The sequence below is a fragment of the Lagenorhynchus albirostris genome, chromosome 1, assembly GCF_949774975.1.
Source record: "Lagenorhynchus albirostris chromosome 1, mLagAlb1.1, whole genome shotgun sequence".
In the NCBI taxonomy this organism is placed as follows: Eukaryota; Metazoa; Chordata; class Mammalia; order Artiodactyla; family Delphinidae; genus Lagenorhynchus; species Lagenorhynchus albirostris.
In genome coordinates this window covers 93,854,869-93,868,347 of record NC_083095.1, presented here as the reverse complement: position 1 = coordinate 93,868,347, position 13,479 = coordinate 93,854,869, and the positions used below count along the sequence as shown (strand labels likewise).

At 43.9% G+C, this 13,479-nt stretch overlaps 1 protein-coding gene across 1 annotated transcript in view; it reads left to right on the top strand.

Moving 5' to 3' along the window:
* Nucleotides 1-13,153, top strand: part of TNFAIP8L3 (TNF alpha induced protein 8 like 3) — a 39,972-nt gene extending 26,819 nt beyond the window's left edge. Inside the window, exon 2 of the mRNA XM_060169143.1 lies at nt 11,970-13,153. Coding sequence (XP_060025126.1) covers nt 11,970-12,532 — 563 coding nt within the window. The 3' untranslated portion in view covers nt 12,533-13,153. The remainder of the gene's footprint in view (nt 1-11,969) is intronic.
* The last annotated feature ends 326 nt before the right edge of the window (nt 13,154-13,479 follow it).

The following is a 13,479-nucleotide window of genomic DNA, read 5'->3' as shown; positions in this document are numbered from 1 at the left end:
ACCCCTCCCCTGCATTTGGCTGTCTCTAGCAATTCAGTCCTTCCTCCTTCCACTCTCCACCCCAATCCTACTGTACCCAAGCCTGCCTCTCACTTCCTATCCTCATTTTAAAAGAATCCATTTTCTTGGTGGGGAAGGAGGGGCGATTTGGTGGTGGGCCACGAAGGGGAGAGAGAAGCCCTAGGAGGGCTATCGTGTGATTCTGACTAACTTGATCCCCAGCAAGCTTTGAACAGAGAGTACATTTTAACCACTGAAGTAGGAATTTGCATTTTAAAGGAATAACCTGTTTATCCCTCGGGATCTTTTTATTTTTTAACATCTTTATTGGAGTATAATTGCTTTACAATGGTATGTTTGTTTCTACTGTATAACAAAGTGAATCAGCTATACATATACATATATCCCCATATCTCCTCCCTCTTGTGTCTCCCTCCCACCCTACCTATCCCATCCCTCTAGGTGGTCACAAATTACCAAGCTGATCTCCCTGTGCTATGCAGCTGCTTCCCTCTAGCTAGCTATTTTACATTTGGTAGTGTATATATGTCCATGCCACTCTCTCACTTCATCCCAGCTTACCCTTCCCCCTCCCCGTGTCCTCAAGTCCATCCTCTACATCTGCGTCTTTAATTGGCTAATTATTTAGGGAAACTAGGTCTTTTCACCATCAATTGCTTGATGGATAGGGACATGGTTTGAATGGGGAAATGGGGAGCTCAGGGTAGAACATGTTGAGTTGGAGGTGCCTACTGTACAGGCTCATGTGACCATCTCTACCTAGATGCCCCCCCGGAACCCCTCGAACTCAGCGTACTCAGGACTGAAGTCATCTTCCCCACACATGCTCCCAGATGCCTGTTTCAGTTGGTGCTGCCTAATGTTCCCCACCCCACATCTCCCAAGCTAGAAGAAGCACTCAGCATCACCCCTGACGCATCCCTCTCCCCCAAAGTCACACAGTCTGTTCCTTATTGCCTCTCCCCGTCACCCACAGGACAAGCTAAGATCAAAATCACAATATGTCTGTCTTGCTAATTGCTGCGGCTTCCTACTGCCTTGGGGAATATCTCGAAGCAAGTAAAAGTGTGTAAAATCCATATTTCAAATCGTCTTATTAGAATTTTTGAAATTTTTATAGCCCATTTCTTGTTTGATCTGACTAGATCAGTACTTTTACCTTATAATTTAGCTGCAGAAAAGCTCTTATGATGAGGAGGATAATCGTCAGCTCTGCCATGTTCTTGCCATTTACTTGTGCTGGCATGATTAGTGTATTGTCTTCAGGCCTCAGTTTTGTTTCTTGCAGGAATCTTTTGAAATCATTGGTCCATTTCATAAGGGTTAGTTTAGTTAGAACTAAATAATATAACCAGTGAGTCTGTTTAACCAAGCACACGCAAACAGATGCCAAAAAAAATCAAAACTGCTGAAAGGCAACAAACAAATGAGAGAGACACACTAAAATACTCCCCCACCCCCGGGAAACAGGGGGATCTTCCCCTCTTTCCTTAGAATGCCACACACCAGTGGGTCCCAAGGTTAGCCTGAATGTTAAATATTAGTAGAGCTTAACCCATCTCATTAGAAAACAAGGAAACAGAAATAAAGGTTCTAATGTTTTCATTTTGCACACGCCCTCAGAGTGCCTGGTGGAAGCTGCTGCCCTTCAAGTCACGGTGACCCACTCACAGGACCCACAAGCTGCTAGCTTCTTATTGCAGGCAGTGGAAATCTGGGGACCTCAGGTCTTCTCAGCATCAGGGGTGACCCAGGGGACATGTCCTCAAGGCTCTCTTGGAGGGTGGGGAAGAGACCAAACCTAAGAAAGCCTCAAGGGTGTGCTGGATTAACCCCCAGTCAGAAAAGTCTATTTCCTATCCCTCCTAGGTCATCTAAGTTTTACTGTGATGCCTTTTAAATTATCCCAAAGTACCTTTCTTAAGCCTAGAAAATGCCATCTCATTCAAGTATGACAGGGATTAGACCTAAAAGGCATTTTTCATGAGCTGCCAAGCATTGATCATTTTCTGTGGGGGGAGGGAAGGATCAAGATTTTGCTTGTCTCTAACTCAAAGATCCTACCGTCCCTTGACCATTTCACTTCATTGTACCTCCTGCAGTGCCGTCTTTTTTCTTTATTACTCCGGCAGTATACAAACCACAGTCTTACTATACAAGGGAAGGAAAATGTTCTCCAGTTTGACTCCATTGGAGATGCAACACCTCAGTTAGTCTTTCTGGAAACTGTAACAGTGTTAGGTTTGCATTTCAAAAAACGACTTAAGTAGTGCTTAATAGTTTTGTCCCCATAGCTACATAGGGACCTAGAACTTAAGCAGAGGCAATGTCTTCTCTAGAAGGTGTTGTATCCTTGTCATGGATATCCCATCCTGCAGACCACCTCACCCCCAGAGCCAACCCCTTCCTTATCATTCATCCAGAGAACCCACCATGAAGCAGGAAGGGAGGGGGGAGGGTATTACTCTCCCCCGGCTCCTGGCCCCTTATTGGCTGTGAAGGATGGAGCTTAAGGGACATGACTGGCCCAATCAGCTTTTCTGGGTGCCTGTGCAGGTGAGCAGAAGGATAGGTGCTCATTGTGAAAGTTCACATTCAAAGTAGTTTGTAAGGCTGCTCCGTCTCAAGGAAGCTTGCTTGAACTTTATTTCCAACAGTTAAATGTAAGTGATTGAGTGCCAGAAACTTGGACTACCACAAATCACCCTTTGCCCAGGCCTTCCCCTCCCCATGCCCCAGAGACTCCCCTCCCACCTTCCTTGTACTCTGGACCTTCGACTTTGACAGATGGTGCTTATTAAGCACCACAGATTGTTTTTCTCAGGGTACCATCTCCACCCCTAACTTCTACTTAACATTTTTAGCTAACTCTCTTCCTTGCCATTATCCTAAGCCGTTTACAGAAGTGAAGTGATAGTGCTATTACAGATAACTTTATAATTTTGAAACAGCTATCCATCCTCATATGCTAGTTTTCCACACACTCCTTAACCAGAGGTAGAGAAGTTACCAAGTCCTGAGAGTAAGGAGAGAAGAGCTGAGTCTGTCCCCTAGCCCCTCTCTGCCACAATCCATCCTGGCTTGATGCTCAAAGCTCCTCTCTGGGCTGTAACTGACAGCTGAGAGCCTGTCATCTTTCATAACTATCATTTATATTTCCCGGAATGTATTACTTTGCCCTTACCATGCTGAAGTTCATCTGCCTCTTTTCTGCCCACTCACCCTTGACTTGGTAAGATCTTCCTGCTGTTTATCACCACCAGCTTGGCATTTCACCATCCGGGAGAGCTTAGTGTTTTCTAGAAACGTGGAAACATCACCTGTGCTACAGCTGAACATCATTTATAGAAGCATCAGCTCAGACTAGCCCCAGCATTTTTCCATGCAGTGAAGGGCCCACTTAAATTATCTTTTGCTTTCTCTCTTCAAACTAGTTCACTCCCATTGTCACGCCATTTTCCCAACATAGTTCTGGTACTTTTTCTTTCCTTGTAATGTTCCAAGGGTGCTTATTCTCAGAGCACTGACTCCATAATCCTTTCATCTGAGCTCCTCCATCAGATTTGGTTTAAGGAAGCCCCTGTTTTTTCCTACAAGGATGAACTTTGCAGCTTCCTCAGTCTCCTCTCCTTGTGCTAGTTAGGTGAGCTGCATAATAATAGCTGCATAATCACATTTTTATTTCCATTCTCAGAGATTCTAAGCTACTGTAAACAATCCCTTACTTTTCATGGCTGGGAAATGGGAACTTTTGTTCAAAAATGGTTAAGAGAATCATTGCTGGCTAAAAGAGCCTTCTTAAGGCTTGTATGCAAGAAAAAAAGAATAGTTTTTGCCACGACCTATCCTAGATCTTCCCGGTGTTTCCCACAAACAAACATGTGCATGCCAGTTAGGCCTGTTTCCCCAGGTATCCCAACTGCACTCCTGACTTTGGCTTCCAAAGCTCACACTCTTTCTCTCAGCCCGTAGTGTTTCTCCCTGATGGGTCACCAACATGGTCCCTCTGCAAAAGGTGGAGACAGAAGGATGGATGGAAGGAAACAAGCCCAAGATTTCCATCTACAAAAAGTCTGCCCCACCCAGCTCTCCCTCAGCGCACACACTCTCCCTTAAATCATGTGTGCGTGTTGGAAACAGTACTGGCTCTCCAGCCCTCCCCCTGGGAGTTGTCAGAGTTGACCAGATTGGTGTCTTGATGTTATTTCATCAAATAAATAACAAAACTATACAGGTATCTTTACTACAGGACCTCTCAGAGCCTTTAATAAGCTACCTGGTATGGCGCACCATGAAAAGCAAGCCACAATGTGTAGTCATCTACAAACTCATTTAGCTCACCACAAAACTTTCTCCCCTGGAACATCTGATGGGACTAGTATTCTAGTAAGATACACATTGGGGCATGTCATGATCAGTGGGCCCTACCTTCAGCATGTCAGAATCATGCTGAATGTTAGAGAGCTTGTGATTACTGGCCTTACTCCTAAAGATTTTAATACTGACAGTCTGGAGTAAGTGTGGGAATCTACTTGCTTGTTGTTTTTTGTTAAAGCTTCCCTTATAATTTGATGATCTGTAATTCCTCTGCTCTAGCCTCTTGATTGTTGGGCTTCAGAGATTTGATACCTGTGACCCTCCTGAGCCCACACCATAGAAGCTTGTACCTCAAGTCCCTTTGTAGGTAAATAACATGTTCTTTTACAAGAGAAATAGCTGAGAACATATGAGGGAAACCACCCAAGACCTTTGTGATTGGGGGAAAATTGCTGGCCTGTTTGGATAACTTTAGAAACCACTTCCTGATATTGTAGCCATCCCCACCTATCCACATTGAAGTCTACCTTCAGAGCCCATAGAGCTTCCCCCAGCTGTTCTCACTCATGCCAATTTGGGCTGTTTCACATATTTAGGTATTTTGTTTCATTTGTCTATATCTCTCCTCCCTGCAGGACAATATTCAGAGTAGGACCCAATTAAATATGGGGGGGGGAGGATGTCCCCCATAGCACTTCTTACAGAGTTGAACAAATAGTAAATGCTCAATAATTGCAGAGCAACCAAGGGACAAAAGAAACCTTGGCCCAAAAGAGACCCCCCCCCAAAAAAAAGTTAAGATTGACTCTAGAATTTAAAAGTAGAGAAGGGGGCTTCCCTGGTGGCGCAGTGGTTGAGAGTCCGCCTGCCGATGCAGGGGATGCGGGTTCGTGCCCTGGTCTGGGAGGATCCCACATGCCACGGAGTGGCTATGCCCGTGAGCCATGGCCGCTGAGCCTGCGCGTCCAGAGCCTGTGCTCTGCAACAGGAGAGGCCACAACGGTGAGAGGCCCACGTACCGCAAAAAATAAGTGTGGCAACAAGAGTATACAGCTTACCCTGCTGAGATGATAGGATCTTCAATATTAGGTATGTATCATCTTCCTCCCTCTGGAATTTTTCCTTTGTTACTTCCCTGTTCTTCATTTTTTAGGTCAATGATAATATGTATCACTAGTGGCTCAGGAATAGGGTGACCAACTTGTCCCAAGTTGCCTGGACTTTTCCAATTTTAGCCCTGAAAGTCTACCATGCAGAAAACCCCTCAATCCTGGCAAATCAGGGCAGTTGGTAACTCTACTCAAAAAACACAGTTTTCTGGGACTTCCCTGACGGTCCAGTGCTCCCACTGCAGGGGGCACAGGTTCAATCCCTGGTCGGGGAACTAAGATCCCGCACGCCTTGCAGTGCGCCAAAAAACAAAAAAACAACAACGAATAAACCAGAGTTTCCTGACCAGATAAAACTGAGAAATGCTTTACCACACTCTACTCACCTGAAGTAGTTTCCTAGAGCTACTGTAACAAATTACCACAAACTCAGTGATTTAAAACAACATAAATTTATCGTCTCACAGCTTTGGAGGTCAGACATCCTAAATGAGTTATACAGGTCTGAAAATCATTGTGTCAGCAGGGCTGCATTTTTTCTGGAGGCTCTAGGGGTAATCTGTTCCCTTGCCTGTTTCATCTTCTAGAGGCTGCCTACGTTCCTTGGCTGGTGGTTCCCTCCTCCATCTTTGAAGCCAGCCATTTTACATCCCTTCGATCCTCTCCTCCCATCACCACATCTCCTTTTCTGACTCTCTCTCCCTCTTTCACTGATAAAGACCCCTGTGATTGCATCAGGCTCACTGGCTAATCCAGGGTGATTTCTCCATCCCCAAATCCTTAACTTTAGTCATGTCTGCAAAGTCTCTTTTACCAGATGAGGTAACACACGCACAGGTTCCAGGACTAGGATGTGGACATCTTTGGGGGCCATGATTCTGCCTACCATACCCACGCCTCTCTGACAGTTGATAAAACACCCTAATCAATTAAAGAAATATTTTTAAAGTCTTACAAGATTCTGTTTAATGTTGCTTAACCCAGTGTTTTCCAAACTTATTTGATCAAGAAACTTTATTCAGAGAGTACTATGAGAAGTGAAATGAGTCGGTCAGGGAAAGGCAAATACTGTATGATATCACTCATGTGGAATCTAAAACATACAGCAACAAACTAGTGAATATAACAAAAAAGAAGCAGACTCACAGATACAGAAAACAGACTAATGGTTACCAGTGGGGAGAGGGAAGAGGGGAGGGGCAAGATAGGGGTAGAGAATTCAGAGGTACAAACTATTATGCAAAGAATAAGCTACAAGGATATATTGTACAACATGGGGAATATAGCCAATATTTTATAATTATACATGGAGTATAACCTGTAAAAAAAAAAACCTCTTTACTCCCCTCCCCCACCCCCATCCCCCAAAGAACACCACTTAACATCTCATGGAATGCTGCTGCTCTTACAAAAGAGCAGGACTCAAACTGGTGTGCGCACCACGGAGAGACCAGAGACTTTCCATGCGATGAGCAGATGAGGAGAGTTTTGGGGGAACTGATTTATAAATCCAATTCCTCTTTCTCACTTCAATACTCTTTTCTTATATAAATGTATTTAATTTTTTTTTTTTTGGCTGCGTTGGGTCTTCGTTGCTGCGTGTGGGCTTTCTCTAGTTGCGGCGAGCAGGGGCTACTCTTCGTTGCAGTGCGAGGGCTTCTCATTGCGGTGGCTTCTCTTGTTGTGGGGCACACGCTCTAGGCGTGCAGGCTTCAGTAGTTGTGGCACACGGGCTTAGTTGCTCCGTGGCATGTGGGATCTTCCCAGACAAGGACTTGAAGCTGTGTCCCCTGTGTTGGCAGGCGGATTCTTAACCACTGCGCCACCAAGGAAGCCGCAATACTCTTCTAAATTCATCTGTCAGAGCAACAATCTGAGGTCACAGGGTGGTGAGCTTTCCTTCTTTCCACTGTTTCAGTCATGGGGTTCCCACCCATAAGGAATCTTATTGCAACAAATACATTTTCCTGGGTTGGAAAACCTGGTCAAACAAAGGGATGATGTGAAGCTTTGGTGTTGGTGATGCCTCTCTTAATCAAAGCACCATAACCCGCCCCTACCCATCTCATTTGGAGGTGCATTTCCATTAAAACTTTATTTTTTATGTTTAGTATTTATCAAAAGTTTAATACTTGTACCCAAAATAATTAGAATGATAACTCACTCCAGAAGGAATTTTTTTAAGGACTGGAGATTTTGATCACTGGAATTGTCTTTTAATTTAAATTTCAATATGTATGGATCCTTTGGTTATAGAGAATTATGACAGATTGATCAAATAAAACATTTTCAAGCATAAAAACAGATATCAAGTTAAAGTTTCTGAATGTCATAGAATAGAGATACAATTTCAAGGAGAAAAAAGAATAATGTAGCAACTCTAATTTTTTTTAACATCTTTATTGGAGTATAATTGCTTTACAATGGTGTGTTAGTTTCTGCTTTATAACAAAGTGAATCAGCTATACATATACATATATCCCCATATCCCCTCCCTCTTGCATCTCCCTCCCACCCTCCCTATCCCACCCCTCTAGATGGACACAAAGCGCCGAGCTGATCTCCCTGTGCTATGTGGCTGCTTCCCACTAGCTATCTATTTACATTTGGTAGTGTATATATGTCCATACCACTCTCTCACTTCGTCCCAGCTTACCGTTACCCGTTCCCATGTCCTCAAGTCCGTTCTCTACGTCTGCGTCTTTATTCCTGTCCTGCCCCTAGGTTCTTCAGAACCTTTTTTTTTAGATGACATATATATGTGTTAGCATACGGTATTTGTTTTTCTCTTTCTGACTTAATTTCACTCTGTATGAGTCTCTAGGTCCATCCACCTCACCACAAATAACTCAATTTTGTTTCCTTTTATGGCTGAGTAATATTCCATTGTATATATGTGCCACATCTTCTTTATCTATTCATCCGATGATGGACACTTAGGTTGCTTCCATGTCCTGGCTATTGTAAATAGAGCTGCAGTGAACCTTGTGGTACATGACTCTTCTTGAATTATGGTTTTCTCAGGGTGTATGCCCAATAGTGGGATTGCTGGGTCGTATGGTAGTTCTATTTTTAGTTTTTTAAGGAACCTCCATACTGTTCTCCATAGTGGCTGTATCAATTTACATTCCCACCAACAGTGCAAGAGGGTTCCTTTTCTCCACACCCTCTCCAGCATTTATTGTTTGTAGATTTTTTGATGATGGCCATTCTGACCGGTGTGAGGTGATACCTCATTGTAGTTTTGATTTGCATTTTTCTAATGATTAGTGATGTTGAGCATCCTTTCATGTGTTTGCTGGCAATCTGTATATCTTCTTTGGAGAAATGTCTATTTAGGTTTTCTGCCCATTATTGGATTGGGTTGTTTGTTTTTTTGACATTGAGCTCCATGAGCTGCTTGTAAATTTTGGAGATTAATCCTTTGTCAGTTGCTTCATTTGCAAATATTTTCTCCCATTCTGAGGGTTGTCTTTTTGTCTTGTTTATGGCAGCAGCTCTAATTTTTAAAGGAGAGCTTGCTCCTGTCATTTTAAAACGGACAATAATGGATGTTGTATCACTGTGGTATGTGGTATGTACATTGGACACTTTTAAAAGAATAATTTAACACATTGATTTTAAAGTATCAATATTTATAATATCTAGACATTTAATCTACTTAGAAATTCTAACTATTTAACCATAAGGTGAAAAATACTTGCTGTCAAGTTAAAAAATGTGCAAGGAGGTACTAGCTTTTCAAAATTCTTATGGGGCTGTAACAGCAAAAGGTGTGATGACCACTGCTCTGAAGAAAACTTCTGGGAATGCTGGTGGTGAAAAGAGCAGGGTTTGGAATCCGGCTAGCAGTGAAGCCTTGGTTAAAAACACCAGCTTCACCCAGCTCTTAGGGTTAAAGCCATGAAGTGCCTGACACAGAGCCAGTGCTTCCTCATTCAACAACAGCTGCCGTGGGCCACCAATGCCCTGGGCTTGGGATGTCCAGTGGGGCTTGGACACAAATCCCTGCTCCCACAGAGCTTACATTCCAGTGGACACACAGTTGATCTGTTGCTTCTGTGTAAATGCGTGTGTGCTGCATTTCCAGAGAACCTTTTCAAATACGGTCTTCTCAAGCAGTTTTTAGGAGTTGTGTCTACAAAGAAATGACTCATTTTTTGATATTCCAGAACAGATCCATCTAGATTCCATTGTTCCCATCAAAATAATCACCTAAGGAGGCATATACTTATTTTGGTGACAGGGCCAAAGCTCAAAGTCTTTAAGTTTCTCCTGTGGAACTGATTTCAAAGCATACAGCACAATCTTTTAAACATCCTTAATGCTGGTAAATATTTGTTTGGGGAGTAGGAATTTGATGTTTTTGGAACAAAGGTTATTTACACAAAGGTCTGGGTGACCATGGTAGATGATCAGACCGGGCAGAAATATTATTTGTCTCAAACTCTGGAAGGGCATAAATCTCACCGTAAAGAGAAGTCAAGAATTACTGTTTATTCCCTTCACACTGAAGCTGAAGGGAAAATCCTGGCTGTATCAGGGTCACTTGCTCCAAAGTTGCTTAAAGAGTCTATGGTCTCAGACTTTTAGGAGAGAGCTTCCTGGGGCTGTGGGAGACCCGTGGTGCCTGCTGCTTTAGTTCTGCTGATCCCACTTTAGTGACCCCACTCAAGGCCATGACCCTGCAGCTTACATCTGGAAGAGGTCCGTTAGCAGAAGTAGCTGTCCTGGAAAGACCCAGGGCCGAGGGAGCAAGGCTGGGCTGGGAGGGAGAGAGTCAGTCCATGAGGGGATATGCGGCGTATGTCTGAATTGTGTTTAACTGTTAACTGAGTCCGTGTCTGCAAGACCTAAGCACCAGGGATTAATAGCATTCCATTGAGGGGATGGGTCTGAGGTGGGCAGAGGGGGTGGGATATGAGTTGGGGAGGGGCCAGACAGGATTGCAAAAGCTAGTATGTGTGGCCACCTGTCTGTCCATGCTGCCTGTCACTTCCATGTTGCCACAGAGCACTGGACAAAAACTCTAGAGATCCTAGAGCCATCAGTTCTCAAAGGAAAATTTATTCTTCTGCAGTATTATTCTGGCATTTAACTTAACAAACACCATTCCATCCCTGTGCCCAGAACTGAGCTAGGTGCTGTAGGAGATGTTGTCTCTGTCCTCCAGCAACTTGAATGTCCTTGGGAAAATAAGAACGATGCACACACGTACTGCCGACTGTCAAATATCAGTTCCAGCTAACTGGTGACTTCATGGAGTATTCGATCCAACCTAAGACACCATCGATTATAAGATGCCTTTTATGCTCTTAAGAAAGAAGAAAATGCTGCCAATTAAACTGCAAATGTTTGCTTTCTTATTGCTTAGAATTTTAATTTTATACTTATTGAAAGATCCCTTTTAGACTTACTTGTACATAGTGTTATTTCTTTTAACATATATTGTTCTCATTCGTTCATAAAGTGGAAAGTAACGGGGAAATAAAGTGGCTTTGGTTTTTCTAAGCTTCCTCACATTCAGGGTAGTTCTGTACTCAGCTGAAGCATCTTTGCTTGGAACTGTTGATGTCTGTGTTTCCCCCAAAATGTGGTTCTGTGTGCCATCGAGAACATTGGTGAGCAACATTTCTTACAAGAGTACTCATGACTTTTTCCAAATCTGTCTCCTATTGTGTAAACTGATGCACACACAGGTAATGCAACCACAGCACAACTACCACCTTGCAACAGTGACTATAAGACACATCCCAATTTCCAAGATATCAAACATGAAAAAAAATACATCTTAGACTCAATGAAATATGAGTTCTGAGACTCAGTCAAAAAACACTACCATGGGGCTTCCCTGGTGGCACAGTGGTTGAGAGTCCGCCTGCCGATGCAGGGGACACGGGTTCGTGCCCCGGTCCAGGAAGATCCCACATGCCGCAGAGCGGCTGGACCCATGAGCCATGGCCGCTGAGCCTGCGCGTCCAGAGCCTGTGCTCCACAACGGGAGAGGCCACAACAGTGAGAGGCCCGCGTACCGCAAAAAAAAAAAAAAAAAAGAAAAGAAAAAATACTACCATGATCAACCACCCAGGTCTGTCCTAAGAATGGGGTTGGCATTGGTGCTACGTTCTTATCATTAAGCAATAATTTCCTTCTGTAAATTTGCAAAACTGAATAGTTTCCTGGGCAGTAATCATTGTAGGGAGTTCTTCGTGAGCAAATAGAGTCAAGGAGGCTTTTTGCATGAAGTAAGTCAAAAGCATGAGATTTGGCCTGGACATGAGGAGACCACATCTAGAGAGGAAAGAGCACAATTTAAAAGGTTCAAGAGGGTAAACAAGCATGTCATGTGGCAAGCACAGTGGAGTAACCGGGCTGGGGGTGGGGTTCCATAAAAGAGTCGTGGGGTATGAAGGCATGAATTTTTGCTGTAAGAACGTAAGTTCAAGTTAGTATGTTTCACTTGTAGAAACATAATAAACAGTTCCAGTATTTCTGTAACTTTTATTTCTTTTCTTACCATAGGACCTGATGTTTTTAGTTCAAAGAACCTTGCCCTTCAAGCCCAGAAGAAGATTCTGAGCAAAATAGCCAGTAAAACTGTGGCCAACATGCTGATTGATGACACCAGCAGCGAGATCTTTGATGAGCTCTACAAAGTCACCAAAGAGCACACACACAACAAGAAGGAAGCCCACAAGATCATGAAAGACTTAATCAAGGTGGCAATCAAAATTGGGATCCTCTACCGGAACAACCAGTTCAGCCAGGAGGAGGTTGTTATCGTGGAGAAGCTCAGGAAGAAACTGAACCAGACGGCCATGACAATCGTCAGCTTCTATGAGGTAGAATACACCTTCGATAGAAATGTGCTCTCCAAGCTCCTACATGAGTGCCAGGACCTGGTGCATGAACTGGTACAGAGACACCTGACACCCAGGAGCCATGGGCGCATCAACCATGTCTTCAACCACTTTGCTGATATGGAGTTCCTCTCCACCCTTTATAGCCTGGATGGAGACTGTAGGCCCAACCTCAAGAGGATTTGTGAAGGAATCAATAAATTGCTAGATGAGAAAGTCCTCTGAATGCCTTCCCTCCTCCTGGACTTGGCTGCATTCATGTTACAGCACCCAGCGTGTTCCAGGTGAGAATCAGGAAAACAAGAAGAAACCCTTGTCAAAGATGCCCATGTTCTGTCCTGTCCATCCCTCTGATGTTGATGCTAGATTGAGCTCAGATGTGTTTATCACCTAAGCTCTCTGCTAAGGTCTGTACTTAAAATCTCCTTTGTTTGCAAGCCCAAAGGACATCTCATCTATTCTAAGCAGAAAAGCTGCCCTACTCATCTAGGTGGGCCCAGTTCATCTTGTGGAATGGAAGGAGCCCTGGACCAGGGGTCAGAGGACATGGGTTTGGTTCCCAGCTCCATCAGTTACAATTTTGTCCTCTGGATCCTGGAACCATCATGCCCACCTGCCTACCTCCCAGGGCTGCTGTGAGGATCAAATGAGATTATGTTCATGCTTTTAAAAACTAATAAAAGGTCTAACTAGTTTCTCTTTGGCATGTGGCAGGGATCAACCTGGATCTAGACTATTAAGCAGCAGAGAAAAGAACAATAGTTTCTGATGGGCTGGGTTTGCAATTTGTCTCTAGATGTGCTGTTTCAAACAAAATAAAAATGAATCCAAAGGTGGGAAAAAGTATAGCTGCAAATTGGAAAAGTATTTTTCAAGAGCTATGTTTTTTAGGTCTTAGATGTGCAGGTTTATGGTCCTGCAGAGGGAAACTTTCTGGGGTGGGGAGGGGGAGAGTGGAGAGAGAGTTTCCCACCCATCATGCAGAAGCAGAGAAGAACTGTGCTCCCCCTGCCCCTGCAGGACTGGCCTCTCCCCATCTGAGGGGCACCATCCGGGAGGCACAGGGAAGGTTTATGCTGGCACGCACAGGAGAGTTGGGCAGAATGAAGCCCTATCCATCTTTCTTGGTCTTTCACAGTCATTCTGTGCTGTTTTCTCTGGTTTGTTAATAA